General features: G+C 38.2%; 3 protein-coding genes across 7 annotated transcripts; all 3 read left to right on the plus strand.

Moving 5' to 3' along the window:
- Window positions 1–155: 155 nt before the first annotated feature.
- Window positions 156–12344, plus strand: LOC110978773 (uncharacterized). Of its 3 annotated transcripts, none has more exons than XM_087148451.1 (9): window positions 156–1033; window positions 5525–5872; window positions 6246–6599; window positions 7229–7291; window positions 7761–7805; window positions 8373–8420; window positions 8747–8851; window positions 9552–9648; window positions 10255–12344. In XM_087148451.1, exons 1-9 carry the CDS (start codon window positions 958–960, stop codon window positions 10661–10663), a joined length of 1545 nt encoding a protein of 514 aa, XP_087004577.1. In that variant the 5' UTR covers window positions 156–957; the 3' UTR covers window positions 10664–12344. The 3 variants fall into 3 exon arrangements, with proteins under 3 accessions (XP_087004577.1, XP_022089740.2, XP_087004578.1); XM_022234048.2 differs by having other exon boundaries at window positions 157–1033; window positions 8367–8420; XM_087148452.1 differs by having other exon boundaries at window positions 158–492; window positions 8367–8420.
- A 343-nt stretch (window positions 12345–12687) lies between these two features.
- On the plus strand, window positions 12688–20820 carry LOC110978675 (uncharacterized). 3 transcript variants are annotated; one of them, XM_022233847.2, is made up of 11 exons: window positions 12688–13005; window positions 14909–15028; window positions 15248–15313; window positions 15461–15526; window positions 15633–15752; window positions 15993–16058; window positions 16231–16296; window positions 16439–16510; window positions 17001–17138; window positions 17276–17357; window positions 18153–20820. In XM_022233847.2, exons 1-11 carry the CDS (start codon window positions 12858–12860, stop codon window positions 18367–18369), a joined length of 1161 nt encoding a protein of 386 aa, XP_022089539.2. In that variant the 5' UTR covers window positions 12688–12857; the 3' UTR covers window positions 18370–20820. The 3 variants fall into 3 exon arrangements, with proteins under 3 accessions (XP_022089539.2, XP_022089550.2, XP_022089560.2); XM_022233858.2 differs by having other exon boundaries at window positions 12689–13005; window positions 16439–16504; XM_022233868.2 differs by lacking the exon at window positions 15993–16058 and having other exon boundaries at window positions 12690–13005.
- Window positions 20821–22566: 1746 nt separating this feature from the next.
- LOC110980746 (uncharacterized) lies at window positions 22567–27348 on the plus strand. The gene is made up of 4 exons (XM_022237693.2): window positions 22567–23084; window positions 23580–23768; window positions 24934–25018; window positions 25853–27348. The coding sequence occupies exons 1-4, from the start codon at window positions 22943–22945 to the stop codon at window positions 26133–26135; spliced, it is 699 nt and encodes a 232-aa protein (XP_022093385.2). The 5' UTR covers window positions 22567–22942; the 3' UTR covers window positions 26136–27348.
- The last annotated feature ends 215 nt before the right edge of the window (window positions 27349–27563 follow it).

Below are 27563 nucleotides of genomic sequence, written 5' to 3' on the forward strand. Positions count from 1 at the left end.
CAAATGTCGACAAAACATGACTTCTCTTCGCTTCTTTCAACCAGCCACAAAATTGCTAATTTTAGGGGCTACATAATAAAGAGATCAGAGTAAAAAACGTCATGGTCCAGTTTGCGCGTCATTACGTACTTCATGGAAATAAAAAGACTGTGCGGGTGGAGCTGCTAATTGTGCGGGTTACTATCACGATCCGCTATTGTTCTATAGGGTTGTGGCATGACAGTAGGATTGTGTGGGTGACTGAACCCGTTTCATGAAAAAAGCATGAAGGTAGGAAAACCAACTACCAATTTGAAAGATTCAAGACTACTGTTTGACCTGTTGAGAAATTCATCTCTGTCGACAGTTGTCTTTCATGTTTATCAACCTCCACGTTTTATTGTTGCTACATCCTGCCTCATTATGCCAGGAGCTACAGCTACCCAAACAACCTGACGAGGCATCCATTATCTACACGTTCGCAAAGGCACGGACAAGGACAATTCCAACAAGGTGAAATTTCCAGTACCGTCTACTCGTTGTGAATTGCCTGATTTGTGTTTATTTAGCGGGCGCGAAATAGAGTTGTGCAGCAGACTGCAAACTTGTCGTCGGGGCAAACGTGCTACATTGCCAAGGTCCTTTGGATATCTAGTTGCGAATAGTCAACATTTGTGATGCACTGTATGTTTGAGTCAGTATGTGTCCATAGATTATTTAACTTATCCGCACAGGGGAGTTATCTGTGGCTTTCTAATGCATCGGTCAATCACTGGTCATCGATCGCGTGTGGATGAAATAACCTGTGGATTTTGCAAGCATTCGATTATACCAGTGGTCACTTTCGCTCTTTGTTTCACGCTGTTGGGTCTTCGTTCAGTCCTTCCATTAAATATTTGGCGACTGATTCATCAGCAATTTATAAAGCGAATGTTGATCTAGGTTGCTCAGCAAAGTGTTAAGGAGGAAATACAAAGGATGCCTGCCTTCAACTGCTTCATCGTCGCTCTTCCCGTTACCATGGTGTTCGTCGTTAGCACTGCATATGGTCAAGGTAAAGGGGACATGTCTTACATCCACTCTGTGTTTCTTCCATCATTATGATTTGGTGTTGGCTTGATATACCGCTTTCATCCAATCATGGTTTAAATTCACAATTCTTTGTTAATTAAAGGTCAGCAGGGTTACAATGATATACTTGCGTGAGCTCTCAAGATTATTTCCCTTAATGTATCTTTTGCATTCTCAGAGAAAAGCAGATCACAATCACAGACACTACAAATTAACATTTAAAAGTTACACACCGCACTGAGTGAATAATTTGTGCCTTGTCATAATTTTGCATGTTCCAGAAATCAAAGAACTAGGTTTATTTTGTCTTGTGCTCCGTAGCATTTTATTGTAAAAAAATATTTGTCTGGATTTTGAAAATCCTTCTTTGAAGTTTTAATGACCAGAAGGGTGTCATGAGGGCATGTTTTTAAACTCAATATGTAATATGCAGCATTTGAGATTATGTGATAACCTCCTTTTTTATGACTTTTCCTTTAATCTTTGAAGACAAATTACTGATTTCATAATTGGAATTCTATCGCAATACGAAAGACGAATGCGCGCGATCTTCTCCACTGATTTAGAGTGGGAATAGGACATCTGCACTGAAACCAAAGGTCCCGAGTCACATTTTCTTGGAAGCAATATGATTAAGTAATCCCGTTTTTTAAACGGCAGAGCAAACTATTGTGAAATGAGATTTAATAATTCTGTCAACAGTTCTGCATTCTTTCCTACTGCACATGGTCTGCTGATTGTTTTTTCCGGTTAGAGCAAGCAGTAATATCGCTTTTTTTCTTTTCTGTGCTGACTGTGTAACACGCCGGCGCTGAAGGTTCCCCATTACCTATGTACAATGCAGATAACCTTTCATTTATTATCTACACGTTCTTCTCTATAGTTTTACCAGATTTGCTTTAAGCTCTTTACGAGTATATTTGTACGTTACGTTTCCTTGGAAACGTACCAATGATACATCAGGGTTTCGCACTAAATATTTCGGGAACAATATCCATGCTTGTTTTCTGCATCGTTGCCCTATACAATGAACAGATTCCAGTGAAAATCTGTGAAAGAATCAGGGGTCGACCTCCCCCCCCCTTGCTCTGGGACAAAAAAAGTAATCAAAAGGGCGAAATAATAAAAAGAATAACTACAGTAATTACACCAATACCATTGTAAACAATGCGTGTCATCTGATGTTTCATTATCGTTTCTAATCGTCCACAACAATAAGGCATTAAAAAATCTCCGGCCTGCCCCCCCCCCGAAAAATTCCTGGATCTGCGTAAAAAGCGTTTTATATAGCGGTCTGGAGATGTCCCACCATTCTAGTTTCAAAAAACATTAAGACGTGTAATTCATAGCAGAATACTGAAGTAATTAACGAAATGCCTCAAACCGCGAGACGAACATGCTAAGTGAGAATTTCTATACGCTATGATGGCCTTAGCAACGGACCAGCCGTAAACAACACAGAGGTACTGGAGTATTTATTTCTCCAACAAGCGCTTTTCTCCATCTCAATTGACCCAGAATGTCTGGTTAGCCTAATCAACACAAACCCTTCGTGTATTATTTTACGCAGCCTGCTATCACCGGGTGAGCGGTTACGAACCGCTCTGTCACGGTCACGAGACATCGCCCGCTACGGAGCTAAATTGCTATCATTTAAAGGTGTGGTACACGCCCATTTAATTGAGTCAACCACATGAAGCAATTAAGTGAACTGGTATGCTGGCTTATTTAATTCCTTATACTCTGGTGAATATTCTATTGAACGTGCTATGATTGCTAAAATTTTACAGAAAGCGTAATGGGAAATAAGTGGAGTTTCGTTTTGAATAGTTGTTCAGGCATGCTGTGTATAGAAAATTATTTCAAAGACTTCCATCGTTCCTTGCTGTAGTATTTAGGGACGCTCAAGTCGGTATCAGGCAAATTCTAGATGGGGATAGTAACACGACCTGTCAGACTTAAATCGAAACAGTTCCTATCTTTCACCATTTCTTTCAGTCTCATTGTCCTTCATGGACTAGTGGACCAGCAACACGTTTTACTATGCTTTTCTAAATGTCTCTCCGAAACTAGCTTAATCAAGGGGCTACCTTTATGCTTATATCAAAGCACAAAAGAAACAATTACTGTCAAACTGTCGAGTTGTGAGACAAGAATAATAAATAAAGAACGAATATATTTGGGTCAATGTAAAATATTGAATGCATAGTTGCTCAACGTATACAGGACCAAGTATATGGTGTTATCTAGGGCTAAGACCAGTGAAACCGAGAGTGAGGTTGAGCCTTAGTGCGGGGACTGTTCATGGAATGTATGTGCGATTCACTATTTCACTATAACTGATTACAAACAGAAAAATCTCCATGAAAAGTTTCATATGACGAAAGAGATGCAAAAAAGGGAGAATTTTCTATGATTTTCGTAAATACCTGTTGTTTGTCAAAATTTGGAGGATGTTGTTCTAAAATTCCTTTTTTTTAAATGCCGTACTTGCCGTAAATCAAGTCCAACATGTAACAATCAGTGCTGTCCAGTTCTCACGGCCATAATGTAAAATGTCATACATTTGGATATACATGCACACGTTTGTCAAAAACATATCTTTTCCGAAAATCTATAAATGAAATGTCATGGTTTCAATGTTCTAAATCTGTGCAGCTGCAAGTAGAAAGTAAAGGCTTTCGAGCCTGCTTACGGATTTAAAGCGATAAGTGTACACGCGCCCCCACTCCCCCCTCCCATTTCAAATTGCGGGATAATGTCATTATGGTATAAACTGTATATAATCTTATCCTATCTATACCTTTAAATGAGGTAGAATAAAAAGATGACAATTGCCATCTGGCGAGATTTGCCGAGAGTTGTCGAGCCTGGTCTTGAAAATAAAATTTACGGGAATCTTCAATGCAAAAAATCTGTGAACCATTACTAGATGGTAGAGCCCTTCCCATCCCAATATTTGGATGTTTAATATTGTTCTGGAGATTCCCTTGATAAGAATTTTCCTTATCAAAACATGAATGGTAATAGACGTGATGTGCGTATGTTTTTTTGTTTTGTTTTGTTTTAATTTGCTTACAATTCTTCACCAACTTAAAGTACAGTATTAAAATTCTGTCGTATTAACATGGCGAAGGTCACCAGCACTGAAGGTTATTCACCAATCTGAAAACTATTTTACAAAACATTCTCTCAGAATGATTCAAATATCTTCAAATGCATGACGGGCAAAAGTGTTCAAAACACTCAACATTTTACTGAATCCCTACGAACACAGAAGAGGTTAACAGATACAGTACGGCTGGGTCTCATCTGTTTTATTTTTGTTTTAGACCGACCCACATCATACATCGTGTAATCGACCTATTTCACAGCACCAAGATCAATTTAATTAACACAGTGATTAGAAATGTCTTCAACCTTGGAAGACTGTAGTCTTCCTTACTGATTTGCTCCCTAAAGAAGGGGCCACTTGTAGTGAGGAAATTAATTTTTGTGGCCTTGAACCGCCTTTTCGCCTGAGGTGTCCATTGTAATGCTCATATGCAGACGATAGAGTACATATACAGCGATTTTCCTTCCTCCATGGTTAGATTACAATGATTCATCCTATAAATAGGCCTAAGTTTCTCGAAACGCAAATTGAATATGGCTTGCACATAATGAACTGATATAAAATAACAGCGATGTGCGGTCTATGTCCTTTAATCATTTCAAACATTTGCAAAACAAGTTAACACAATAGTCGAAAAAATTATAAATTCTTTCATTTCTCTCCTTTTTAAACGTCCGTCATTAATATACGTCAATTGATGAGATACGCAAGTCATCTACCCTCATAAGCTCAGTTTACACCCAACTGGAACAAATGACCACTAATGCTGGTACAATAAACATTGAGCCAAGATCCTGGCTAATGATAAATGTAAACAAAAAATGTACAGGACGTGTATTAGTCTTTTGTCAAAAAATGCTGTGATTAGCGAGAGTAACGATACTTAATTACTTCCCGCTGAATATCACAACGTAATAAGAAGGTGTGGTCCTTGACAAACTGAAATGTTGTGTGTCCGGATAAACGGAGAAAGGTAGGTTTAGTAAGTCTTGAAAAGGTTACAATGGAAAAAAAACTATTTTTTAGGCGAAGAAACGTTTCCGGTTTAACTGATGACTTGTCAATCAAAACCAAAGTCGTGCATTTTGTGCATCGGGCTTTCACTGTCAAATTAATGAAGTTAATCGTGGACTGAACTGATCTCGTAAAAGCAAAGGTAACTCAAATTTTGGCGTGAAACTAGGATACCGTGTCTTGACTCTTTCAAAGTCTGAATGAACATTTTTTTAGATTCCTCTACGAAGATTAGACAGGGGAGCGAATGCATCATGAGTCAGATCTAAGTGAAACACTGCAGAAATCTCGGTCTCTACAGCGTTTGTTTCAATCACTGACGATTGCTCACATTTCTTCACGCAGATTCCCGCTACCTAGGCTGTTTCTTTGACTCTATCCCAAATCGAGTACTCCCAAATCTGACCTTTTGTGGTGATGTCATGGAATTATGCAACAACTACTGCAGTACTACATTTCCCTACTGTCAGAGCTCTACAAACATGTCCGTAACAACCTGTCTGGGCCTGTGTTCTGGCAAAGACTTCATTTTCGCAGGGGTTCAAGCTGGCACGCAGTGCTTCTGCGGCGATGGAACGGCTGCGTACGATATAAATGGCGAGGAAGACAACGAGGACTATTGCAAGTCTAACTGCAGTGGAGACATAACTCAAAATTGTGGAAGCGACTTCCGAATGCGAGTCTACGAAATCGGTGAGCTATAATGATCGATAACAAGCTAGTATGAAGGGATGAGTCCGTCTTAGTTGACAACGGGTGGAAATATCTATAATTAAAAGCCAATGTCTAGACACTTATGCGAATCAATTTCCGACAAGTACATTGCTTCATGAAGGTAATATTATCAGTTTCTTGGCAATGATTGCCTTATAAGTATAAGAGTTGATCGCCAAAACTAAGCACTCAATCAAATGCGTGAACCCATGCGACTAGCGTATTTGAGTTTTCATGTATGCGCCTGTGCATTGTAAGTGTTCCCGTGAGCCATTTTTCGCAAGTCTTAACGTTACAGTGATTGAAATCTAGAAAGTCAGTAACTATTAATAAAAACTTCATCATTTGACAGGATGCCTGCCCATCGACGCACGACCGCACACTACAGTCTTGCCGGCCAACGAGAACTTTTTTGAGGTTGGTCAGACTGTGAGTATTTCGTGTCAAAAAGATTTCTTCGCAACCGGTCCAGGCAATCTGACGTGCCTGCCACTTGGAAGATGGGATCTTGCACCGCCATCTTGTCTCCCGAATGTTTGCAAGGCACCAGAGCCGCCACCGGGCACTGTCGACCAGGGAAATACAACCCAGGGTAGTTTGGAGTTCCGTGGAGGAGACACGCTGGCTTACAATTGTTCAGATTCAAACATCGCAGTTAGCATTAGCTGCATCAAGGGCGAATGGGTGGCAGACTCAATGTGTCCAGGTTAGCGGAAAGATGAGAACATGACAAAAAGGAGTTCACCTAAAAGATTTCTCAGAAGAAACGCCAAAGTTGTGCAAGAACACATTTCTTGTGAATAATTGAATCCAACAGAGCATGCAAATTTGGAGGAGTCACTTGAGAAACCTTGTTTCCACAATAAGGACCCATATACAACGACGAGAGCATTAAACTGAATGTAGAGCGAAAGCAGTATGCAGGCGGTATGTTACTTTTACACACATGACGGAATCCCACGTTTAGTTCACAGATTAGTGAACGTCCAGAAATAGTAGTAGCATCCATGGGAAGAATGGAATTCCTTATCGCCCAGAAGTTTGTTATTATTTGTCTGTTCATTAGCCCAAACGTGGCTACGAACGGGATTAACACGAACGTTTCTGACAAATAGAAGTCTATGAGCCGCAATTGCATGTCTGGATTTACCGCCGATATCACGATAAACTTCAGTTTATGTAAACTAAGTGAGAAGAAATCTTCTCAATATCTTAATTCCTAACATTAACAGCCCGTATATATGTATATTTAAGGTTTTTAGCTTGTTTTCAGAAGCTTTTATTTTTATTTCTCGAATTTTCAATTCATTCTGCCTCATTCTTATTTCTTTGCAGGTACTCAACCAACCAGCGAGCCAACAACAATGATGACGTTCATGGTTACCGAAATGTTTGACGGTAAGAGTAGGAAGAGTTTGTATTTCCTTTTCTGAATTTTCAAGAACACTTATTAAAGAAATCATTTCTGTCTTTTGTTTACAGCATTATTTTAGTTATTGTGATATTATTCACGTACTTGTGCGTATTCTATCATGAACTGTTCGAGACGCGTCTTAGTTTGGGAAGAGTCCAGCTATTTTTTTTTTCAGAAAACTTATTCCATCAATTATGAACAGTAATTAAGCAAATTTTCAAATCGTCAATATTTGAGCTATGGTTTGCTTTCGCCAAATGCATGAAACCACTACAACAAACTGCCAACTGTGACCACGGAGGCATAAAAGTCAATTGAACGATAAAATTATTCAAATTCAAATTTCATATTGTGCAGCCTTGATGAGTTCAGTTCATCAGTACAGCAATTACATGGTGTGTTAGAGAGACATCAAAATCAATATTATTCTCTTATTTTTTGTTTTGTTTTAAGCATCATCTTTGAGTTCTGTGCCCGACCAGATGACTACAGATGAAGGTAGCATCTTCCTCGATTATACACTTGTGTTCTCGTGTCCTAGGTTAGAACCAACTGGTTTCAAATGACAGTGAGACCGAGAAGAGTTATTTTTCTAATTTTAGTTTTCTCGGCCATTTTGTAGGAACTGTCGCAGCATCTTCTTTTCATTGAAACATTATTTCTCCGCAGGCAATACATGCAATGTTATTTTAATTACAGATATTGCAAGTGTCAAACATTATAAAGTTTTTATAGAAAGATAGTTTGTCTTCAGAAATATTTTGCAACCGATTAGGAAATTTAAGAATAGAACCATCTGACTCACCGGAATGAATGTAGAACAGCATTGTTAAAAGCCTATTAAGAAAAATTCGCTACACTCAACTGACAACCGTAGCCAAGGAAATATAGAAGCCAAGCGGACAGAAAAGGATTTTAATAAAGCTTGCATTCTTGCTAATTTCCACAGACAACGGCGTTCATTTCCATCAAAATGTGAACTTTCACTTCAAAATTTGTATATTTTCCCACCCCTGTAACATTTATGTCACGTCATATATTTTATATCACCCTTTTAAGCAACAGGACAAAACAGAACAAACGAGCTGTGGGCAACAAATTCAGGCAGTACAGGTAATTTATCTTTTTTTCCAAAAGAAACAAGAGCAAGAAATGACAGTGCAATTTTTTCAGCAGACCTTTTTATATACTAAAAGATGAGAAAACGCATGTTCTTTCAACACATGTATCAGGGAGTTTTAAATCGTCAGTAATACCTCCGTTCAGAACTAATTTAGTGAATTTCATCACTTCTTCGATTTAGATATAAGAAGCAAAAAATAAACTACTCAAATTCATGCCTGTTTATAAAACGGCAGAGATGGTGTCCTTTGCTTGATCTTATAAAATAAATCATGCATTCATGTGCAGCCTTTCGTTATGTTGATGTCTTTATACAGAATTTGCGAGTTCAACTCAAGCAACGGTAATACATGTAGATGTCATGACAACACCTCTGGGGGATGTCACAACCTTGACATCGTCGGTCACATCTTCTCGAGAACGTAAGCTAAACCTATTTGACGCTGCAGGTGCAATGGAATTTACTTGATTTGCTTTGTGTGCAAAGTAACATTTATTACAAGTTAGCAGCTTATCTACATCAGTGCATGGTGCAGGCGAGAGTTCAATTAAATACACGGTGAATGAGCCTGCGAAATTATAGAGGGCGCTTTGTTGCTGAGACTGGCTACTATCTGCATGTAAATAGCCCAATCAAGCCAGCAAGAATAAGGACAATGCATGCAAGACACGAACAAACAAGGACAATGCCTTCACGCTTATCAATAATTATGTCAAACTGACTAACATTGATCCACAGATGGCGCCCCATTATTTACCTCCTGCTAATCCATATAGCACAGTATGCTTGTATGTACAGTACATATGCAGATACCTACAAAGTTTAGTAAATGTAAAACGCTCGCTGTGTGCATACCGAGCTTGACACACTAGCGATCGAAACTCAGATAATTGCACGGGGTCATTTGTTTGGAGGCAGCTATTATGAAAAATTCACGCCGTCGTCACTTGAATGCGCAACACTCGTTAACGTCGTTTGTTCCTGACAGGCCGTTTGCAGAATTCAGCATTTTCCGGTAATTTTCATTGCCTGCATCTCTTCATGTAGTTCAAATATATAAACAGCTGTAATTGGAACGTACTTTTTAATTTGTCATTTTTCTCTTTTTATTTTATTTTTAGAGACTGTACGCATGTTGTGGTTAATCATCATTGTGGGTGCCGCCCTGTTTTTCTTTGTTGTTGTCTTGTTCATTGCTATCATCACAGTATGTAGAAAGTAGGTACATCTTTAAATGAATCAGCAATAAATATCTATTCCCATTCATGACGATGACGTCCCGGTTGACCAAATAGATTATGTCCTCGTCTATTATCTATTGCAAGCGTTATGTAAACTTGTCTTTATGATCTGGAATGTCCCAGCACTATCCCCATGCTCAGATTAGTAATCATATTCGTTTGGACTGCCAAATTATTTGTTTTCATCTTCACAGCAACTAGTCCTGAAGATATTGCTGCCTTTTTTAAAGAAAAAATGTTTCTAATTTCTAATATAGCCTAAGCGGGATTTTTCCCGCTTAATCTCGTGCGCACAGGAAAACTTACGATTGTAAAATCTTTTTTACAGAGCACTTTGATTTTGAAATAGCAAAAACGATTTATTAGGCTTTTCTGAAGAAAAAGTGGGCAAAGCCAGAAAACCTGCGGGAAAAATGATCAAAATCGCACCCCTATACATTTCCAAAGGCCCAAAAGGCTATTTGTGCGCATGCGTGCATAATTATGAATTTATTAGTGAAAAGGTCTATCACGTGTACTTTATTTGCCACCTTCACCATGAAACCTTCCAATCGCATCATTTGAAAATATTTACACTTTGCAGGAAAGCTGAAAGAGATAAACCGATCAATTTCCAAAGAAATTCCGAATTTCCGAAAATCGAGGATATATCACAAGTAAACTATGCGTACGAGGGTGACAGTGAAGACCAGCCACACCAGAATGGTCGCCAAACAACCGGATCACCAATCAGAATCAGTACTTTGCACTCACAACGGGAGATCACGGTAAACAATAATGATAACACCCATAACTATGCAAACCCTGTCGCCCCTGCCTACACCATTAACCATTCGGGAACTGTTCCAAATGAATGTTCACCAGCTACGCATAACCATATCATTAACGCCGAGGCGAGAACTGGATCGTGGGTGGACTTACCTGATATTCCGGAACCAGACTACGATATGGCATCGAGGGAATCATATGTAGAAGTTGTGACAAAACTTTGAATAATGTTCATCACAGGTGTCTGGGAGGTATCTTTTCACCTGGTTCCTTCCCCGGGCTGTGTCTCAACGCTGAGTTATTGTACAGAGCATAAGTATAAAGAACATCAAATGTTTCAATTTATTCCAAGCACAAACTCAAGACGGAAGACTAGAGTTCAGATTTATGGAAGCAACAAACTTAAATTGTTTTCCAGCATTTTGAGTAACCATTGCCAAGTTAATGTGAAACTTGTAGACTACCTTGTTTTCAACAAGTACAAGAACAAAATAACAAAATATTTTGTAAAGCAACTGCATATATAGGCCCTAGTTGAATTTAATAATGAAATTTTGTAACTATACTGACATTTGTGCATAATGTAAACTGTGTTATGAATCTAAGGATTACGTTTCGCTTTTGATAATAACAAGTTTTTAACCCTAACAGTCCCAAATCCTCGGATTTCAATATGATTTTACATACACCCTAGGGGGTTAGGGTTAATGGACGATTTTCATTCGTTATCAAAGATACTGTGAACTTTTGAACTGTTGGCAAAGATTGCATCGTACATAGTTTGTTACTTGTTTTGTGCTATACACTTTACTGTAATTTGACATTTGTGAAGGCGACGAGCAACTGATGTACTCTGAGCCATTCCGTTCCACGGCCTTAAAACTGAACAGTTAAGAGAAAAACAACATACGCTTTATGCGAAATCAGCATACAAACAACAAATGGTTATAACATTAATAAAATGGGCAAGGTGTAAGTTGCACATTTTTTTATTTTTTTAATGAATCCTCGAAGAGCCGGAACTGTTAATAGAGTTTCCTTTCAAGGTACATGCGGATAGCACGCTTCTTTTCAATTTTTTTCAATAAACAATATTTAACACAAAACATGTTTTGCCTCATGACGACATAAGTATAAGTTGGATAATAACTTGGAATAGGTCACCAAGCATTGATACTGGACGATCTTGAGCTTATCATGTCACTTTTGATGGGAGTTTTAGTAGATTTGAACGTTTTTACTTTGCTCTATTGTAGTTATTTTCAAGACTTCCTAATATTAAAATGTTCAATACACAAAGGTAATTTTTAAATAATTTTATGTGGAAATTATAACTTGATCCGTCAAATGGATGGAAGCGATATAACAGAAAGTCTTCAGAAATATTAAACGGTTAAATTGTATAGCTCAACTCACGAATTCAAATAGGATACTTCAAATCGGAAATAATGATAAAATATTCACGAAAACAGTAGCCACTTTTACACGTTGACAATTTGTAAAAAAACACCTGTAAGTAGCAACATTTGTAAAACTACCTGTAGCAACGTTCCCCTTTGCATGATCTACAGAAGCAAAGTCAGATGAAGGCGATGATCTATCACATTGCATTTATAGATGATTTGATGATTATTGAATTTATTTATGCTGACAATTATTTACCCTCCTGTTATATTTTGTTGTTTCGGTTCTTATGGATTAAATTATATTTTCCACAAAATGAAAAACCAATAGATCAACAAGAGGAAAACTTTGAACGATACATTGTTGCTTCTTGATATCTTGTAGGAAAGAGTTTGGCAACAATTAACTTTACAAACTATTAAATGTGAATATGAAAATTAAATTGTAAAGAATGAAGCTGTGCATGCATTTCATATGGTTCTGAATAAATCAGAAAAACAAGTCATTCGTCCAACATGCTTCTTTAATCATAAGCACCAGTTGAAGAGCCCCTCCCCTTTGTCTACAAGGTGCATTGAATGCTCAAAATTTACTGTGAAGCTGAAAGGAGTATGAAAATGTGTTTTCACTTAAAATCCCATCAGACAAATTTCATTGACAGTTTGGAAGCTTCAATATATAACCCAAATTGCGAGCAGTTAAATGTAACCTACATTCGTCTGCACACAATACCTACCGGCATACTAAAGTCAAGCATAACTAATGAGCTTGTGAAAAACAGAAAATGATAATTATGTCTAGGGTCTTGACGTCTCCTTGCTTTGCACAACAGCATTTCTTGCCGACGCAAACATATTTTTGTGTCGTATTTTATGAGTGCGTCCCTCTGTCATAAGCGAGCCAGGCTTATGCAGTGTACATTGAACACTTAAATTGTACGGCGTACGACTTTATGTAGTGGTTTACATCGAGGCAATTAACACACGAGTTTATTGTGGCTACGACAGAACAAGGATGCAGAACAGGCGTGCGAGCGTAGCGCAGGTCAGACACATCGTTCAAGCAATGGCGGTCACAAAGGATCCATTCACTCATTATGTTTCCTGCTGGCTTTGTGGCTTATTAATACTGAATCTACACTGTCTTCCCGTTATTTCACAAGGTGAGTAATTTACCTCTCTTTTGAGAACAAAAACTCGCCGATTGCAGTGTTGATTCCAAAGACTGATTTGATTACATTTGATGCATTTACAACGCCTTATAAAACTCCCGTAATTACGATTGAATTCGAAATACAAGCACGAATATACTTTTTACACAAAATTGTAGGCAGGCTGAAATTTTCGACGTCTAGACTGCTAAAAATGTAACCGATTTAAAGGTAAAACAATCGAGAAAGATCCGCATCCGAGCAAACAGACTCAATAACATGATTTACTGCCAAAAAACAGGTTAGGCTATTCGTAGGTGAGGATACACAGCATACAGATGTCCCTTTAAACATCATTAAGTATTGTTTAATAAATAATTTTCCATTGTAAAGTATCATGCGTGTTACGTATGTACTTATCCTGTTTGAATTTTGCCTGTTTTAATTAATCAAAACTCTTGTGTACTCGACCCGTACTGACAAGACGATCAAGGCTGAGGTGTGAGGCCTTGCAAAGAGTAAACCGGTACTCCTTTCATTCATGTGGCCATTAGTACACTTATTATTCAAATGTCTCGTTTCGGGAAGCATTCAAGGTGAGCAAAGAGCTTCTCATTTACTAGTTTATTTGACGGCTGCACGCATGCATCCACGCGATACCAGTCCCGATTGAAACATGATTGATCCTTCGTCGAAGACCCATCAACCCATTATATAATATTGAACATCTTGGCTAAAACCTTCAATGTGGACATTGATTTCATTAGGAACATTTTGAGTAAGTTTTACGACATTAACCTTCTTGATTAAAGTGGAGTATTTTGGGAAAACGGCCAATGAATTAATTACGCAAAATATCAGATTCTCTTCCTTTAGAGAAATTACCCACTCCTAAAATGAGCATTGAGAAAAATACTTAAGCAAAATACAGAGTGAAACCGTTTCTTGGTTCATTGATTCCCCGTTGCTAATTCCTCTCAAACAAAATTTAAAAAGTCTAGCAATCTTGTTTTAAACTTCATTCTTATTGAGAATTGACGAAGCAGATGTGGTATAACATCAACACGACAAGCGACTTGCTCTGGAATTTCCTTTAATGCCTAGCTATTGCGTGCCAAAACCTTGTGTAAATTACATATTTTCTGAGGTGACGCCCTTTCTCCGGGCGCATGTCAGTATTTTCTTTCCATGACAAACACCCGCATAACAATTCATCTAATATTATCATCTCTTCTCGTGCATTGGTGTTTCCTGCAGAGGCCTGGTGGACAAAAAATCTGTCATTAGTCCAAAATATAGGAAATTGATCTTTCTTATATGATGTTTATGGATTTCCTATCTGTATTATGCATCGTATAGAGTTACTAGTATTTAGCGTGCCCTCACCAATTATTGTCATTTGAGATAGATGACTTGACTTGCCAACAGTTTCGAATAGCTTTCCATCGACTGTCAGTATTATACCCATGAAGTAACCGCACGAACGTTAACATTTTGTCATATAAGCAGGAAGGCCTAGACTGAAAAGTTGCAACAGTATGGAGATACTGTTGCAATAAATCAAAACCATAAAGGGCATTAATGAGAGACGACTCTCTCATTTCGCTGTTAACAAAAAAAACAATCATACGTTTCTCACCTTTTTGCTGAGTGTTTATTATAAGGAAATGAATGTATGTACAGCTGCTATACTTCAGGGCAACAAGGAAGTTGATGGTCAATTAGGTTTTGTTTTCCTCTAAAAATAAGTTTTATGGTTATACGCATCTGCATGTTACGGTATATACCTAACTAATTCTGGCCCATTTTTTTATTTGTTCGTTGGATTAAATGAACTAAAAACCCCTTTTTAAAATGTATTAATTACGTTTTGTGCTTTCTCTGTAAACTTTGTTCATAAACTAATTATTTCCAGAAAACGCGACGGATACAGCTACAGAAACCACATTCGCCATATTATCCTCAACAGAAACGAATTACACGGGTGACGCAACTATGACATCACTGACTATTAATTCTACCACTGAGCCAAGAGGTCAGTGAGTTTATCTTATTACGAGTCATAAGGACAGAAACAGATGAGAGAAATGGATAGTAATCTGTATTCTTCTAAAGACTGCTTAAGGAACAGTCACTGGATACTGTAATCTGAGTTGTGTTAACTGTTGTTGGTTTATACTACTTTAAGTTAAATCTCACTTTAATTAAAGACTGTAAATTTCTATTATTTTTTTGAATGTTATTATTCATTCAGAAGTTCAAACTGAAATGGTTACAGATCTGGTGACAGCGTTGGCGAACGCCACAACGGCCCAAGAAGGTAAGTGTGTGTTTTTAATGTCCACGTCAGTGGAGATTTCTTAAATTGAATTCTGTGTTTATTCCAATAAGGCCTACATTTGAAACCCTTTAACGTATGGAATAGTTTGCTTATCGTCTTTTTTCTCGATATATTGTCATTCTTCAGAATTTCAAACAAACTTGCTGACAGTGGAGGGAACGGAGCTGCAGAACACGACAGTATTCCAAGAGGGTAATTTCTCTTCAATCTTTATAATCAATTGCTAGAGTGCTGGAAGTGCTCCAATTACATTTTGTACTTTCTCTGTAAACTTTGTTCATAAACTAATTATTTCCAGAAAACGCGACGGAGACAGCTACAGAAACCACATTCGCCATATTATCCTCAACAGAAACGAATTACGCGGGTGACGCAACTATGACATCATTGACTATTAATTCTACCACTGAGCCAAGAGGTCAGTGAGTTTATCTTATTACGAGTCATAAGGACAGAAACAGATGAGAGAAATGGATAGTAATCTGTATTCTTCTAAAGACTGCTTAAGGAACAGTCACTGGATACTGTAATCTGAGTTGTGTTATTTATTGTCGGTTTCATTCCTTTATGGATGGTCTTTATATTGCTTTAAGTTAAATCTCACTTTAAGCAATGACTGTAAATTCATATTAATATTTGAATGGCATTCTTCGCGCAGAAAGTCAAACTGAAATTATTACAGATCTGGTGACAGCGTTGGCAAACGCCACAACGGCCTATGAAGGTAAAATGTGTGTGTATATTTTTAATGTCTACCGTATGTCAGTGGGGGTTTCATTCATTAAATTCTGTACTTCATTATAATTAGGCCTACATTTGAAACCCTTTAACATATGGAGTAGTTTGCTTATCTTCTGTTTTTTGTTTTTTGTTTTTGATATATTGTCATTCTTCAGAATTTCAAACAAACTTGCTGACAGTGGAGGGAATGGAGCTACAGAACACGACAGTATTCCAAGAGGGTAATTTCCCCTTAATCTTTGTAACGGATTGCTGGAAGTGCTCCAAATTTAAGATTGTATTAATTTGTTAACAATCATTTGAGGTGCCTTACTGTATTATTGATATTTTTTTAATTAAGTACTTTTATTGTTTATTTCACAGTAAACCAGACCACTCAACCGTCACGAAATGTTACAGACACAACGACGATGACGATGGAAGTTACAGGTGACGGTGAGATTAACTAACACACTGATAAAATTTCTTATAAATGTAATTCAAAACTGCAAATTTTGATAATAAATTAGCTGTTTCAGGAAAGAGTAGCAAAGGCAGATAAAAAAATAGTTACACATGCTTTATATAAGTAATGATTTATTTAAACAACCGAGCAAAAAAGTTTGTGTGCAGACCGACCTCTTTCAGATGTACCAGCCAGACATTTTACTTGTAATTATTACAGTTAACCAGATAAAAATGGCAACAAAAACAACTACAGTCACAGAGGAATCAACGAGTGAGTTATACTTGCATTTATCAACAGCACTAAATACTTTTCTTTTCAGTTTCGGACAAAAATTGTAAAGAAATTAGTGCAAATCATTTATTTCAATCAAACAAAAAGGGAACTCTTCAAATTGACGATATGGGCTCTTTTTAGTTTATATGTAATTAAATACTAAAACGTCAGAGAGTGACAATTGCCTCGTTTTATGGATTTCAGATAACGATAACACTTCCCTTTCCGCAAATGTAACGGAGGACTTCCCGCCTCTTGGCACAGTGGTCGTACCAGCAACAATCGTTCTATCAACCCCCGATCTGTTCAATCCATCCAGGGCACCGACTCCTCTAATCAGTCGTAAGTGTTCAAGTCAGCAAAAGTGTAAACGGAAAGCCGTTTATCCATTTATACTGAAAGGTAACAGTCTTGAAGATTGTCGATAACGGCGTGAAAAGAGATTGTATATCTTTTCTCATTTATCCATTACTTCACAGCTATCATTCCAGTCTTGATATTCGCCGGTCTTCTTTTCCTAATGACTATTATGATATTCATCGTTTTATATGCAAAATCAAGGTAAGCATCTCCCTTGTCATTTTTATTTATTCGGTTATTCGTTTATTTGTATATTTTTTCATTTATCCAGGGTAACCCTGTCAACAGCTGGATACTGAATTTCATTAGGATCCCGCATTAAAAAAAAATAAACTAATGAACAGAAAAAGAAGAGTTGAAAATTTACATAATTCCCATAATATAAAGTTAAACACATTAAGCAAGAATGCATAAAACATCAACAAGTATATTGTCTGGAAACATCGCACCAAGTCATAATCCCATGAGTACTTTTTGACGTATAATTCATCTGAAGTGTAATCAACTTCAAGTGTTCACCTATCATTCAACTGTTGTTATCATTTATTAATTCTTTAGTTGGTTTTGTTTGTCTTGTTTTGTCTAATATTGTTGGCCATTTTCACAACAAGCTTTGACTTTTAGGATGATACAATCAAAGTGTGGAAATAAAATGTTACTGGAATATGACTGAACTGAAGGAAGGGCGCCCTCTGAGGGCCAGGCATCATAAGTTATGACGTAGGTTATGCAGAGGATCAGAAATACATGCATTGGGATAATAGTTGTGTACAAAGATAAGTATACACAGGAACGGAACTGGAAAAACAAACTTCTTTCAATATCCACACTGGCTGAAGTTTTCTAATACGGTGTAATGTAACTGGACCTATCACTTAGAATTCGTAAGACCCTGCCGAGATTTCGATTTTCAAAGCAACCTCTGAATTCTTAGTTGCCTTATGAGGCAATTCTTTTTTCTTTTCCTTTTTTTTTTGACCTCTTTGATTTCAACAGAAAAAAGCGGAGCACATCGACCTATAACCTTACTCCAGCCGCAAATGGGAATTCCTCCCAAATCGGCTACCGTAACACGGCCTACGAACAAGGCGATGTCGCCAACGACATAGACGTCGAATGCAGCATGCAGGAAATACGGCTGGAAGGAAAGCCTAGGAACGAAAATATTTTACAGAACTATGAAGGCTTTGAAGAAGAACTGACGCCACTTTAACGAGGTGTGGCTTCCGAGTGACCTGTTTTGGGTGATGCTGGAAGCTTTGATGGTAATTATAGAGTCAATTGTATGCTTCACAACTTTGCAACCTTCTTTTTTTAAAACGTTGGACGAGACGCTACGAGAGCTGCAAGTGTAGCTTATACATGTACAAAAACTCTGGGATTTTGTACCCGTGCTTTGTCAGGGACAAGTATAAGTCACATTTATTTGATGGTACCTAAGAAATGTGGTCAAGTATTCTGAACATCTCACCGTGAGAAAGTTTTTATGCGCAAAGTCCATCTGCAAAAGTGCACGTAGGGATTCATCCCTGTATCTGTGTGCACAAGTCTATCGTGTCCATCACAAGCAAATCAAAGATGCAGACACTTTTTTGTTCCATTTAAAAGGAATGGATTCGAATTCGAAGGTCTGGAAGAATTCCTTTACATTCTTTTGAAGGCCCTCGCGTAATTGCAATTTTCCATGGGTAATGATAAATATTAACTCACTTGTATCATTTGGCTACGTACATTTTACTAGTTATGAAATGTCTTTTAAAGTAGCCAGAGTACAAATGAACTACACAAAAAAGGCAATTTATAGAGGTCCGTTTTATTTGCATGCACGCTGATCCTTACAGCGCCTCGCATAGTTTGGCTTACTCATTGTATTGTATTTAATAGCCGTCGACAGGGCGTCAAGGTTTGCTTACGTAGTAAGCTGGTGGAGGTATGAAACAATCCTACATATGCAGCAAGGTACGAGACGGAGAGGAATCTGGGGAATTCCTTTCAGACATCTTGGGGGGGGATGTGTTAAGTAACAATAGTCTGGAATATGTATAGGGATTGGACATGTTGGAAGTGACTAGATACTAACCCGTGAAACCTGGTCTGCTATTTTTCTCAAGACTCTTAGAGGGTTCATGCTTGGACTCTGTTTCTGCATCAGTTGAAAAATGAATAGCACAAATGGGTCGGATTCGAACCAGGGTCTATGGATCTGTAGTTCAAAATCACTACCAACTAAGCTATCGAAGCGACGTAATGGATTCCCGTTTTTGAAATGTCTTAAATGGTGTATTGCATTGTCCCCTCTTCATGAATCATTTGTCACCCCAGCTACTGAAAAAAAGTAGCGCACCAGGTTTCACGGGCTAGTATTAAGTCGCTGCCGAACAGGTTGGGGGGTACCCCTCGGTCTCATTTCTTGCTCCCTATAGAATCCTGAGATTGAACAGAATTAAACCACTATTCTAAACATCACGCTATTTACAAAAAGTGTAGAGTAATTTTTAAGAATGTACAATAAATTGCATATTCTTTTTTAAGAATCCATACTATTAACTGCATACATTCTTTGTTAAAGCACGCATCGCTGTACATTCTTCAAAAAACTGACGGATCACATTGGCTTGACCGACACAAAACCTGTAATTTTTAAGTACACCGTTTAAGACGTTTGACCCATCTACTTCCAAGTTGATCTCAGTTTTAACTCTTCTGTCATTTCAAGTTAAAACTTTCCAAATAACTATGACAATAAAAATGTAAGTAGGCCCTGTAAGCTTAAGGAATGGATTATAATTATCTAGAAACTTACCTTTCAGTACTTCTCAGATGATATTCCAACTGCATGGTTTTGCCAGACAAATAAACGGCCACCGAGTTGCTTCGATGTGTTGGGCAAGTATATTCCAAGGTTATACACGTGGTCTTCATTTGAAGAGACTGTGAACCGTGCGCCAATCTAGCTTGCTGCATGGTGGTGTTAAAAATCCCCAATTCCGTACAGTCATAACGATATAATTTGATAGCTAGTATCCAGCACATTTTCCGCAGCTGTAATACCAACTTACTTAAATCCATTTAGGAGTTGGATGCATGGCAAGTGTCTTCGCACCATGGTCCACTGATGGTGACTGCATATGTCTCTTTGTGTGACTTAATGTACAAGACTGTACTGTGCATCATGGTGAAAGAAAAAACATGCAGAATAAGCCAACACTGAACAATGGACCGAATTCCTCTAACATCTCAAAGCATTAGTAAAAGCTCACTGTTCCCTTGTTAAATGGAAAGCAGTGGGACTAGGTTTACATTGGGAAAACGACCATTTGGTTCATTCTTTCTTTGATTCAATTCTTTGATTCTAATAGGCAGAGCGTCCTCGCCAATTCGAATCGAAGATTCTCGATTTCTTCGTACTTGTAAAATGGTCCTGACAGTTTTGATTTCTATATATGACAACGCAACCTCTGCATTTTACTCTTTCGTACAAATTGAATCTTGCGTGCACCATGTTTCTTTTTTCAGCGGTGTCGGTAGAAACTAATTCCCTAAGAATGTATCAATTTCGTCGAAACCTGTATCTTCAATAAGTTACATTATCATTACGATCAATACTTAATTACTTCGGATATTTAATAAATAATGAGGCTGTTTCATTTTTATAATGCTGTAATCTTTTTGCGAAGAGTTGAAATGTTTGACTTCGTCAATGTCATTGAGTCTTGTCTGAGTCATGAAGGTGACACACGCCCTTGACAAATAAAGCTACCAGTGACTGATTCTTACTTACTGACACAGGAATATTTGCGCTGTTTAAGAGCAAAAGCGCTTAAGTTGTTTTAATACCAAATGCTGCAAATAGTATCCGTTACACGCGTCCCCTCTACCTTCTCCACATTTTTTGCAGGCAGTCCGGGGCGAAATCCTATGACATTTTATTCCTACACCTCGAAACCATTAATGTAATTTTGACACCGTTGACTTCCATAAAGAACACCAGTCCAGTGTCGTAATATGTGCAAACATGGCGTATTAATTCAACACATTAGTGTTTGCTAAGTACGCATGCCAGGAACTATTGGGCCAAGTGTTCACACTGTTAAATAAAAGAACACCTGACTGGCATAACACGACCCTGATCCTGGCCTCAACCTTGAGTAGGCGTGAAATAACATTCCCGTTTATGTTACTTTGCAAGTTTTGCCTTAAGTTTCAGGTTTAAATGCAGTCATCGGGCAAAAACTCAAATCTTATGTAACATGTTTTTCTCCAAAACGAGGACATTTCTTGAATATAGCCAGGCATCAATATTTCGGGTGTGTCTGAGGAAACCATGTATGATTCACAGTTAATTCACTGACGGGTGTTTCCCAGCGAAGAAGCCAAGTATCAAGTTTATCTGATGGCCCCACCCAAACACTCACGTACAACACAACGGGAGGTGGCAATGTCCTATACCCGCAACGACACAAACAGTTGAGAACACTCACGGGATATGTACCGCCTCAGTTTTTTTGCGGAGGAGGGAACTGGAATTATCTCCTACAAGATTTTTGTGCCGAACAGAAAATGACGTCCATCTCTCCTTCCTTTGCGTGTTTTTGCCCATGGCATTATCCTGAGCATTTACAATTTTGAACAGTCAATTTCGCTGATTTTATCACCCCCCCCCCCGCTGTAGGCTCAAATCTACACCTATGGAAAAATTTGCATATTTTGACTCATATGCAACCGCTTATGGGGGGATCCCAAAGTACATTACTCGGTGTTGCAGAAAGTCTATTACATTACAAGACATTTCCTGATTCTATGATTCGATTGATGTATAAATGGGCACTCATCTACTTCCGTGAAGTCTGATTGAAAATTTAAATTCTAAACCAAATCAAACTCTATCGACTGCAATCCATTATAAACTCTGACCAAGTCGCTTTGCCATACAATGAGTTACAATGTACAACTTTTATTTTAGGGAGGGAACCAAACTTATCCTAGGTCAAACATACACTCAACGTGTTCTCTCTATAACCAAGTACGACAGTAAATTTCACCCCTAAAAGTTCTTTGTCGGTGTCAGTTCATATGGAAATCCTTTCATGTCGCACACAAAGGCAAAACCCAGTAAAAACATTCTTTTATGAGAACTAAATTCCACAGACTTACCAGACTGTATATGCATGTCCTCTGACCCTAAACTGTGAACGAATGGAAAGTCCCAGTTATCACAACAGTTTGAAGGGTATCTTAATATATCCCACAAATGTAAAATCACTTTAAGATAATGTCTGACAGCCTGTCACGTGACTCTACTTCATGCAGGCAGAGCCAATAGCAAGTACAGAATATGATTACTGTGTGACGTTAAAGTGTACTTACACTTCCATGAGATAAACTTAATTGAATAAACGAACAATTGACTACGTCGAGTAGGAGGAGCCGAAGCGTTCGACTGGCCTTTTGTCTGGCACCAAACCTGCTCAGTCCTGAAAATTTATTCTAAACCAACATCGTACTTTCATACGCATTTCAACAAAAGCCGAGTACTGGCCTACCACCTTGGACCGTCTGCCATGCGAAACTGCCGACAGTAACCCAGAATAGTCGGAAATTGTGACGAGTTTAGAAAGCAACAACTTAATTCAAAAGGTGCTATACACCGGTAAAAAAACCCGCTTGCATTGGAGTAACAAGCTTAATCCTAACTCCGCTTTGACTATAAGTTTAGCATTCAGCATTTTTGTTGTGTTCTGGTATTCCCGCTGTTTCTAAAAAAAATAATTGAGCCCTCCGATTTTATGACTCTGCTAACTATGGATGGACTGGGATCTGGAGTGGATATTTTCTTGGCGTTTGACTATTTGATCCCCTCAACGACGATGAACCGATATTTTAAGACATTTTCTACACTGCTTGTTCTTTTTTCCCTTGTCGAGTCAGGTAAGTGCTACAGTTTCGGCCATTTTTAATATTTATCCCCTGTAATGGATGTTGGTGCTTCAATAAGATTGGATCAAAGCATGCAGTGTCTGCAGTGCCTGACTATAGGTTCGTGATCCTATTACGACCAACATTCAGCTGTACAACGCAAATGCTAGAATAATTCACGTCAATCTTCGCCTTCATTGGGAAATGGATTCCCCCTATATATATCATCCTTAGTTGAGTTTTCAAAGTTAATTTTCTGACATCACTTCATAATATCTTCACTCATTCCATCATACCTCGCGTCATTTGTGCATGACTGACAAGCTAACAACCTCCATTGTGTTGAGACTATAGATTTCGTAAAAATTTTATCATAGACAGCTGGAGGTAATATTCCGGGTAGGTTGGTGACCATTTGCAATGAAGCCTTAAAAATAAATTGTCCTCTAGAAACCAGACTAAGGAGTTTGATAGTTGTCCTTTGTTTTCTCTTCCTCCTCTGTGCAGTGAATACTTCTTGTCCAGCACCGCCCCGGCCTCCAGGCACCGAATATTCGGGCGGAAACTACGTACAATTCAATGAGGGTCAAACTATCACCTACAACTGTACATTTGGATACCAAGTGATAGGCCCCACCACCAGAAGATGCACAGAGAACGGCACATGGACGGGCACTGACAATGTGTGTCGCATTGGTAAGAGATTGAATCTACAGCATTCAGGATGACTGATTAGCACTCTCTGAGCAGAGCTATCCTCTTAAAAATTGTCAAACACTTAAGAAAGATATAGTTCCATTTCATCCATATGACACCTCGATTACCACATACACATGCTCATTTTCGGCCTGTATTGCATTCCGTGTACCAAATAAACATTTTCATCAGTTATGTTTCCGTATTCACACACGTGTGTGCAGTCTTTTCCACATTGCTGACAACGATCATACATCAAATAATGAAATATTTAAAAGGCAAAACATAAAACTTGAGTTCAGTCTGAAAGCATTATTTTCAGAGTGAATTTAGTTATCATGCTTGACATTTCACTTTTCCTTTTTGCCAGCAATTGAAACAATATTTGCAGTTCCCAGGCAAGATCTGAGGACTGCTTCGCTTTTCAAAATACGCGTACAATGCACTAAGTGAATGATCAAAAGTACTGTTGTCATTTCATTCCTAATGAGCCCTGGGAAAAGCAAATTTTCTAAGTCGTATGGGGAAATTCTCTCACTGGCGGAACGTGATACAATGCAGTAGGTTCAGTGCGATGTAAGATAAGGCGGCAAGGAGTCTCTGTTGAACGAAGGATTTCAGAAGCCACTGTTTATTAACATCACTCAAAATTCAGAATGTTCTCAAGGAGCAACATAGGACAGGTCTGAACTGGGCATCTACTCCTATAACTCACTGATGATTCAGTACACTCGCCCATCCGCATTCCACTCTTGGAATTATAAAAAGTACACGTTCCAGAACAAATATTCCTGCACAATGCACACGTAATGAATATCCTTCAGTTTTTGATTAGGTATTCCAATATGAGTATCCATGGTAAGGTCAATTTGTTTGTCAGTCTCCAAAGTGAGCTTGCAATAGAATTGTTGTATTATAACGTTCTTGTCGAAAATTTTGACACGTATACATCGCTAATCGCTCGACTTCCCAAGTGTGAAAACAATATCCTGCAATGCCGATCAGACAGGCTATTTTTCTGTTTTTATGAATGTTGCAGTTGAGAAGTAATCATAATCAGTTTTAAATAGTACGCTTGATTGATTTCCATTCTGTTGTACTTTACCTTCAAACGTTTGTCGTGCTTCCTGAAATTTCGTGTATTTTTAATCTTTTCAAAACACAGATGCGGTCTCCCTTGCCATAGCCTGCTTTGTTGGCTTGTCGGCCATTGTTATCTTCATATTTTTAACATGCTGTTTGTGTACCAGGTAAGCAAGCCACGCAGCTTTAATAGTACATTCTCCGTACTGTAATCCTGTACAATCAAGTGTCCTTCATGCAGCTGTTTGCATCTGTCTAGATGTAAACCGCTTCAACTTTCATTGCGAATTGCTCAATGAAAAACAAATGAGGGAAACGGTCAATCAACCCCGATCCAGTGCCTAACTGGGAACCAAAATGACGTAATAGTGATCCACGTGAGTGTAGAATGGGGCATCATTTGAACGACTTTTCTATTTAATAAAAATGCAGGTTTCTCAATAATTACATACGTGTAGGCCCATTGATAAGTTCAAGAAAACAAGAAGGGAATGGTCACATACAGATGATATTACAGCTGTTTATTATTGCAGTCGGGAATATCTGGGTTAAAGAGTAAGTGTTCTAATGTGCAAGGTAAAATCACATAAAATCTCAAATGTCAGCAAATGTTGGCATGCTGCTCGTTACCAATTTAGATGTAAGGGCGGACGCATATGTTATGACGCATATGTAGGTTGAGTAATTTCAACATCCGACTGTTTTTTTTAAACAGCAGAGTTCATGAGGTGCTATCAATTGTTTTAGGATGCTTACAAGTAAACTAGCTCCTGAGGAGGGCATTGACCTTGGCGAAAAATACCGAAGCGCGTGGCATTACTTTTTTGGCGCAAAATGTTCTACTACAGCTCAAAATCTTCTCTTTTTTTGCCTCAAAAGCGGACCTTTTAGTCGCGCGGGGGTCGCGGACGCACCCCCTGCACTCCCCCAAAGGACCTGAAATGTGGTGAAGCAATAGTTCTCTGGATCTCTCAATCTGCTATTTTATCCCATACCCACAGGAACCGGCGTGCCAGACGTAGGGCAGAGCATCATCTGACTATTCAACGGCAAGGCACAGAGGCGGGAGATGATGGATTGAATGGCCTGGGCGACCAGGAACCTAACCCTTACAAGATGGTTCAGGTGTCAAAAGAACGGGTTGATCGCAGTGACTCTGGACTACAGACAGATCTCGATATGGAGGAGATCGACCTGAATAATTTCGATATGGGGGAGCAAGTGGATAGTCCCACAGATAACAACCCACCTCAGGGTAATGGCCTCATGTTCATTGAGGAATAAGTGTTATTGCAAAAGGTTAATCCTAAAATTTCTCTCTAGGAAAACAAGCACCAGAACATGAATACTTCGAACCTTGATTTATACGGGTGTCGAAATGCTTTCAGATGAGACTACCTGTGTCAAAGGTGTCTGTTATTGTAAAGATGTTTTGAACTGAGAGTATAAAATACCCCACATTGGAAAATATTCACATCAGTGACGTTGTTTATATTTTTAATACAAACACTGCAAACCTGTAAATACGCCTTAACAAGTACCTGAAACAAAAGAAAATAGTCAACTGTCAGTTGTACTGCTTCATACGTTTGTTTGCACAAATTGGTGTCAACTTCAAATGTAAATTTAAGCGCCTTTCAATGTAATCAATTCAATTTGGCTGAAGGGAAACTGCTATGAGAGGAAATCGACACAGTAACATGTAGTTTATCTGTAGCTTAAATTAGATATATGTCTTCTGTGAAAGTATCAAAAGGCGTTTTACTGATAAAAATCGTGCATAGTGCTATGTTTGAGAAAGATCGTCCCAAAAATATAAAACAAAATAAAACAAGCAGGTACATGAAGTATACAGAGACATATCCGGTTCCTAGGGCCTGTTTTATCATCTTCATGTCACTCTGCATTGTAACTTGTATTTCAGGGAATCGCTAAGTTTTCACTGATATACTGACGAATGATTTCACTTAGGACAAACACACTCCAAGATGGCGTCAAATGTGTGAAGCTTGCTCATTTGTGCAATATGCATCACATTAGCGAGAAAATATAATCAATTGAAGATTTTGAATTGCACTGAATATCAATTTAATTCTAGGATATTTCTGGTCATTACAATCTAAAGTGTCAATTTACATCTTATTATAAATTTACTCAAATACTTCAGAATTTTGCATTAAACTTTCGTTCTCGCCCCCAAAGTACGGAAGCTGACGTATTGATATCATCAGGTTTTACATGTTTGTTGATTCCATCACTTACGCTATACATGTGGTTATCGGACACTCTTTAACAACAAAAAATTCTCATTAAGATTTTTGCAATATTGTTTCAATTAATGACATGTAATTAATCATTATCTTAATATGTCCACTTACACCTCTATCGAAACCTTTCTTATGAAAGATTTTAACCGCAGTTTTGGCCATTTTTTTAATTGCATGTACGGTTTAAGAAGTCGCAAATAAACAGGGTAAAAAACGTTATGAATGTCAAATTTTGCTTCGCTGTGCTTGGCTCTATACGGTTTGAATTTGTCATTTTTTGTCCGGTTAGAGGGCTCGACGGGATGGGTATAGGATCGATTAAGATTCTGCGTGAGCGGGTCATGTTGAAGTAAGGTGAAACAGTGATATTAGCTACAGCAGGAAAATACTGTGTTGTGAGCAAAGCAAAGCAGCCTAAACTAAGGGCAAACAAAACTGCCTATTG

This window comes from Acanthaster planci, linkage group LG18, assembly GCF_054643075.1.
Source record: "Acanthaster planci isolate LZ-2023a linkage group LG18, COTS_SCS, whole genome shotgun sequence".
Classification (NCBI taxonomy): domain Eukaryota; kingdom Metazoa; phylum Echinodermata; class Asteroidea; order Valvatida; family Acanthasteridae; genus Acanthaster; species Acanthaster planci.

What these genes read in the sequence shown, in the direction of transcription:
- LOC110978773 (XM_022234048.2), top strand. Translation starts at nt 958, where the DNA reads ATGCCTGCCTTCAACTGCTTCATCGTCGCTCTTCCCGTTACCATGGTG. An exon ending in GGTTACCGAAATGTTTGACG is followed by an intron (nt 7,292 to 7,760) that starts GTAAGAGTAGGA and finishes TTTTGTTTTAAG; the next exon opens with CATCATCTTTGAGTTCTGTG. An exon ending in GGTCACATCTTCTCGAGAAC is followed by an intron (nt 8,852 to 9,551) that starts GTAAGCTAAACC and finishes TTTTATTTTTAG; the next exon opens with AGACTGTACGCATGTTGTGG.
- LOC110978675 (XM_022233847.2), top strand. Translation starts at nt 12,858, where the DNA reads ATGCAGAACAGGCGTGCGAGCGTAGCGCAGGTCAGACACATCGTTCAA. An exon ending in GATGGAAGTTACAGGTGACG is followed by an intron (nt 16,511 to 17,000) that starts GTGAGATTAACT and finishes TATGGATTTCAG; the next exon opens with ATAACGATAACACTTCCCTT. An exon ending in GTTTTATATGCAAAATCAAG is followed by an intron (nt 17,358 to 18,152) that starts GTAAGCATCTCC and finishes TGATTTCAACAG; the next exon opens with AAAAAAGCGGAGCACATCGA.
- LOC110980746 (XM_022237693.2), top strand. Translation starts at nt 22,943, where the DNA reads ATGACTCTGCTAACTATGGATGGACTGGGATCTGGAGTGGATATTTTC. An exon ending in TGACAATGTGTGTCGCATTG is followed by an intron (nt 23,769 to 24,933) that starts GTAAGAGATTGA and finishes TTCAAAACACAG; the next exon opens with ATGCGGTCTCCCTTGCCATA. An exon ending in ACATGCTGTTTGTGTACCAG is followed by an intron (nt 25,019 to 25,852) that starts GTAAGCAAGCCA and finishes CCATACCCACAG; the next exon opens with GAACCGGCGTGCCAGACGTA.